General features: G+C 39.4%; 1 protein-coding gene across 1 annotated transcript in view; it reads right to left on the bottom strand.

Moving 5' to 3' along the window:
* Positions 1–4,285: 4,285 nt before the first annotated feature.
* Positions 4,286–6,374, bottom strand: part of zgc:162144 (RD3 domain-containing protein) — a 12,424-nt gene continuing 10,335 nt past the window's right edge. The window contains exon 3 of the mRNA XM_061900207.1: positions 4,286–5,676. Coding sequence (XP_061756191.1) covers positions 5,289–5,676 — 388 coding nt within the window. The 3' untranslated portion in view covers positions 4,286–5,288. The remainder of the gene's footprint in view (positions 5,677–6,374) is intronic.

Here is a 6,374-nt window from a genome sequence, read left to right as displayed (position 1 = left end):
AGCAGGGGTAGGGAACCTATGGCTTTAGAGCCAGATGTGGCTCTTTTGATGACTGCATCTGGCTCGGATAAATCTGAGCTAACACAATAAGTAATGACTAATTCCACTTGTAATCAAAGTGTTAAAAATAACGTTCAAAATATCAAACATGCTCATGCATTTGTATCCATCTAACCTTTTTCTACCGCACTTTTTTTATTATTTTTTTTAGGGCTTGCCCTCCTGGGGGTTCTTCAGACCACCAAGCACCGACATGAAAGCCTGTTTCAGGGTTACGATATTTTTTTATTTTTCAATAAGTCTCTCAGTTGCTTTCCAGCAATTGTCTCTTTCTCTTTCGTTCTCGGTCGCACTCTGGCTCCAGCTCCAACCCTGTCTCCTCCTAGCTGCTGCTTATAACAGAGCGACAAGTGATTAGATAACAAGGCCAAGGTGGGTTGCCTACGCACCTGTCGCTGATTTCGAGGCCGTTAATGGCAAACCCGGCTTCGCTGCAGGCCCGCAGGCCACACCCCTTCCACAGTTAGCTTCAGACTATCAATGTTATTACAAAGAATAAGAGACCTATTTTACTCGAGTAATGTTGGTATTACCTAAAAATTCACGCGTTTCGGTGTGTTCAGTGTTGAAAAAAATATATATGGCTCTTACGAAAAATACATTTTAAAATATTCGGATTCTTGGCTCTCTCAGCCAAAAAGGTTCCCGACCCCTGTTGCAGAGGGTCTCAGCGTGTTTTGACCCATTCAGCTTGTTGTCCATGTGTACTCCCAAGATATTTATAATCCTCAACTATGTCCACATCCACCCCCTTGATGGAAACAGGGGTCGCTGAAGTACTCCTCCTCCTTCCCAGGTCCACAACCAGCTCCTTGGTCTTCGTCACATTGAGCTGGAGGTGGTTCTTTCCACACCATGTGACAAAGTCCTCCACCAGTGCCCTGTATTCCTCATCATCACCATCCTCAATACACCCCACTATCGCAGAGTCTTCAGAAAACTTCTGAAGGTGGCAGGACTCTGATAGTGGAAATCGGTGGTGTAAATGGTGAAGAGGAAGGGGGAGAGGACTGTGCCCCGTGGTGTCTCGGTGTTCAGTTGACTATGCTACAAATATTTGATGTTCAAACTGATAAACATTTTTTTGGGCAAATATTCATTAACTTTAGAATTTGATGCCAGCAACACGCGACAAAGAAGTTGGGAAAGGTGGCAAGAAATACTGATAAAGTGGAGAAATTCACATCAAACACTTATTTGGAACATCCCACAGGTGTGCAGGCTAATTGGGAACAGGTGGGTGCCATGATTGGGTATAAAAGCAGCTTCCATGAAATGCTAAGTAATTCACAAACAAGGATGGGGTGAGGGTCACCACTTCGTAAGCAAATTGTCGAACAGTTTTAGAACAACATTTCTCAACGAGCTATTGCAAGGAATTTAGGGATTTTACCATCTACGGTCCATAAAATCATCAAAACGTTCAGAGAATCTGGAGAAATCACTGCACATAGGTGATGATATTACGGACTTTGATCCCTCTGGCGGTACTGCATCAAAAACGGACATCAGTGTTTAAAGGATATCACCACATGGGCTCAGGAACACTTCATAAAACCACTGTCAGTAACTCCAGTTGGTCGCTACATCTGTAAGTGCAAGTTAAAACTCTACTATGCAAAGCCAAACCCATTTATCAACAACAATAAGGAACGCCACTGGCTTGGCTGGGCCAAGGCTCATCCAATATTTTCTGATCTAAAATGGAAAAGTGTTCTGTGGTCTGACGAGTACACATTTCAAATTATATTTGGAAAATGTGGACGAGGTGTCCTCCAGAACAAAGAGGAAAATAACCATCCGGATTGTGTGATGGTATGGGGGTGTATTAGTGCCCAAGACATGGGTAACTTACACATCTATGAAGGCACCATTAATGCTGAAAGGTCCATACAGGTTTTGGAGCAACATATGTTGTCATCCAAGCAACGTTATCATGGACGCCCCTGCTTATTTCAGCAAAACAATCCCAAGCCATGTGTTACAACAGCGTGGCGTCGCATTAAAAGAGTGCGGGTACTTTCCTTTCCTCAAAATATCACCAGGAGTCCCGACAAAGCCCAAAAATGGCAGAAAAAGTTTAAAAAAAAAAAAAAAAATTTGCTAAAATGTTGTAAGGGGAGAGAGACCCTTACACAAAAATTCCCAAAAACTTCAGCAGGACGATACTGGTGCTGTAGTTGTCGGAGATGTCTCAAAACCTCATCAGGAGTCTAGAAAATGGCAGAAAATGCATATTTAAAAAAAAAAAAAAAAAAAATTTGCGAGAATGTCGTAAGATGGGAACCTTTTATACAAAAATTCCAAAAAAACGAACTTGATTCAGCAGGACAATACTGGTGCTGGAGTTGTAGATGTCTCAAAACCTCACCAGAAGTCCCGACAAAACCCGAAAATGGCAGAAAATGCTTTTTTTGTAATTTTTTTTTTTATAAATGTTTTTGCTAAAATGTTGTATGGGGAGACCCTTACACAAAAATTCCCCAAAACTTCAGCAGGGTGGTACTGGTGCTGTAGTTGTAGAAGATGTCTCAAAACCTCATCAGGAGTCCCGAAAAAACACAAAAATGGCAAAAATGGCTTTTTCAAAAAAAAAAGTTTTTTGCTAAAATATCGTAAGGGGGGATAAATTCAAAATAACGGACTTGCTTCAGCAGCACAATACTGGTGCTGTAGTCGTAAGAAATGTCTCAAAACGGCAGAAAATGCATATTTTTTGAAAAAAAACAATTTTTGGCTAAAATGTCGAAAGGGAGACCCTTACACAAAAATTAAAAAAACAACGGACTTGCTTCAGCAGCACAATACTGGTGCTGAAGTTGGAGATGTCTCAAAACCTCATCAGGAGTCCCGACAAAACCCAAAAATGGCAGAAATTGCTTTTTTTTTAAAAATGTTTTCGCTAAAATTTTGTATTTTGGGGGGAACATTACGCAAAAAATAAAAAAAAAATGGACTTGCTTCAGAAGCACGATACCGGTGTCTCAAAACCTCACCAGGAATCCCGAAAAAACCCGAAAAGGGCAGAAAATGCTTTTTTTTATTTTTTTTTATTGTTTTTGCTAAAATTTACACACAAAAATAAAAAAAACGTACTTGTTTCAGCAGCATAATACTGGTGCTGTAGTTTTAGGAGATGTCTCAAAACCTCATCAGGAGTCCCAACAAAACCCGAAAATGGCAGAAAATGTTTTTTTTTTTTTAAATGGTTTTCGCTAAAATTTACACAAAAAAAAAAAAAAAAAAAAAGGACTTGCTCCAGCAGCACAATACTGGTGCTGTAGTTGTAGGAGATGTTTCAAAACCTCACCAAGAGTCTCAACAAAACCCGTAATTGGCAGAAAATGCATTGTTTTGAAAATCTTTTTTTTTTTTTTGCTAAAATTTCGTAAGAGGTGACCCTTACGCAAAAATTTGAAAAAAACGTACTTGTTTCTGCAGCACAATACTGGTGCTGTAGTTGTAGGAGATGTCTCAAAACCTCATCAGGAGTCCCGACAAAACCCAAAAATGGCAGAAAATGTTTTGTTTTTTGTTTTTTAATTGTTTTCGCTCAAATTTACTCACAAAAATTAAAAAGAAAAAAAGGACTTGCTCCAGCAGCACAATACTGGTGCTGTAGTTGTAGGAGATGTCTCAAAACCTCACCAAGAGTCCCAACAAAACCCGAAAATGGCAGAAAATGCATTGTTTTGAAAATCTTTTTTTTTTGCTAAAATTTCGTAAGAGGTGACCTACGCAAAAATTCAAAAAAACTTACTTGTTTCAGCAGCACAATACTGGTGCTGTAGTTGTAGGAGATGTCTCAAAACTTCATCAGGAGTCCTGACAAAACCCAAAAATGGCAGAAAATGCATTGTTTTGAAAAGCTTTTTTTTTGCTAAAATTTCATAAGGGGTGACCCTTATGCAAAAATTCAAAAAAACTTACTTGTTTCAGCAGCACAATACTGATGCTGTAGTTGTAGGAGATGTCTCAAAACCTCACCAAGAGTCCCAACAAAACCCAAAAATGGCAGAAAATATATTGTTTTGAAAATCTTTTTTTTTTTGCTAAAATTTTGTAAGAGGTGACCCCTACGCAAAAATTCAAAAAACTTACTTGTTTCAGCAGCACAATACTGGTGCTGTAGTTGTAGGAGATGTCTCAAAACCTCATCAGGAGTCCCGAAAATGGCAGAAAATGCTTTTTTTTTTTTTTTTAATTGTTTTTGCGAAAATTTACTCACAAAAAACAAAAAAAACGGACTTGCTTCAGCAGCACAATACTGGTGCTGTAGTTGTAGGAGATGTCTCAAAACCTCACCAAGAGTCCCAACAAAACCCGAAAATGGCAGAAAATGCATTGTTTTGAAAATCTTTTTTTGTTGCTAAAATTTCGTAAGAGGTGACCCCTACGCAAAAATTCAAAAAAACTTACTTGTTTCAGCAGCACAATACTGGTGCTGTAGTTGTAGGAGATGTCTCAAAACCTCATCAGGAGTCCCAACAAAACCCCAAAATGGCAGAAAATGCATTGATTTGAAAAGCTTTTTTTTTGCTAAAATTTCATAAGGGGTGACCCTTAAGCAAAAATTTAAAAAAAAACGTACTTGTTTCAGCAGCACAATACTGGTGCTGTAGTTGTAGGAGATGTCTCAAAACCTCACCAGGAGTCCCAAAAAAAAACGAAAATGGCAGAAAATGTTTTTTTTTTTTGTTTTTTTTAATTGTTTTCGCTAAAATTTACACACAAAAATAAAACAAATAAAAAAGGACTTGCTCCAGCAGCACAATACTGGTGCTGTAGTTGTAGGAGATGTCTCAAAACCTCATCAGGAGTCCCGACAAATGTGCACAACATGTTTTTTGGTTGGGTGATAATACTTTTATACTATTTTGATTTCAACTTTGATTTAATTTTATGCATGTTTTTGACTAAAACAAATGATTATGTTCTGGTCGGTGGTGGAGCAGAAAGGGGATAGGAACACATGTAAGGAAAGTATCCATTCAGCGTGGAAGGAAGGAGCGGGGTGAATGTTTTGTGTGCTGAAAATGATGGAAAGTGTCACTCCACACTGTGGTTAACATTGAAATAGCCACAACACGTTCAACACTACTGCCTGACTAAAGTGGATTGTGCAATTTGTCATGTTTCATGTGTCAGGTTAAACTGATGAATGGGATCATATGCATCCTACTTGCATTAAAATGAAGCACCCTATCTTTGTGACCCCTCCCCCATCTTCAGCCCAGTGCACTTTGCTCCAAAGGTGTGATCTCCGGCATGCTCTGGCTCCTCCCCTTCCTGCACCTGGCCTTAATGGCTTCTTCCTCCCCGTCCTGTCCGTCGTCGTCGTCCTCCTCCTCGTCCGACCATTCCAGCTGCTGCTGCAGGTTCCCCCTGGAGCCCCTAGGGCCGCTCCCCCCGGAGAAGCAGCCCTTTTGGAATTTGGTGCGGAAAGTGAGGAAGGAGAGGCTCTTGCTGCGCTGCTGCTTCATCCAGGTGTGCTCGTGCATGTGGACGCCTCCTTCCTCTGACCTCAGCTCCTCCAAGCGGTCACGCAGCACCGAACGGAACAAACGGGGGACCTCCTGGACCTCGGGCTCCATCTGGGACACCAGCCTCCGGAACCTTCCGTGGAAATATATACATATCATTTCAAGCTACACGCTATAAAAATGTTTTTGCTCCACATCCTGTGGAACACTCTCCCCGACCACATGAAGGCACCACAGACTGTGAAAAAGCGTTTTTGTAGATACATGCGTGCTAGTTCTAGTTTTTAATTGTTTTTTACTCTATTGTCTTTTTATTTATTTTGTAATACACTGTAGCACTTTGAAGTTGTTTGCTCAATGGAAAGTGTTTTTTACAAATAAAATGTATTATTATTATTATTACGTTTACAGCAAATGACTTGCTAATAATTTACAGTTATTTTCTGTGAAATATCTTTACAGTAATTTGCTGTAATTGCAAAGCTATGGTTTTTTGGTTAATTACAGTAAACTACAATAAATTACAACTAAATTGTCATTTCGTTGCTAAATACTCTCTTGCTTTAACAACACATGTTAGTGATGTGCAATGCCACTGATTTTCTCTCTGATCCGATACCAAGTAAAATCCAGGCGAGTATCGGCGATACCGTTCCGATATTTTGTGCAAGCATGTCTGCTAAAACTTTAAAAGTTGTGAAAATTTTAAATAAAAACATATCTATTTTAAAAATGTCAGACAAAAGAGAAAAAATCGGAATGTAATGAAAACAAGCGGAAATGTTTATACTATTAATTACTAATAATACACTTAGTCGCCTATAACACAAA

The sequence above is a fragment of the Nerophis ophidion genome, linkage group LG05 (genome assembly GCF_033978795.1).
Source record: "Nerophis ophidion isolate RoL-2023_Sa linkage group LG05, RoL_Noph_v1.0, whole genome shotgun sequence".
Classification (NCBI taxonomy): domain Eukaryota; kingdom Metazoa; phylum Chordata; class Actinopteri; order Syngnathiformes; family Syngnathidae; genus Nerophis; species Nerophis ophidion.
This window is presented reverse-complemented; position numbering and strand designations above follow the sequence as displayed.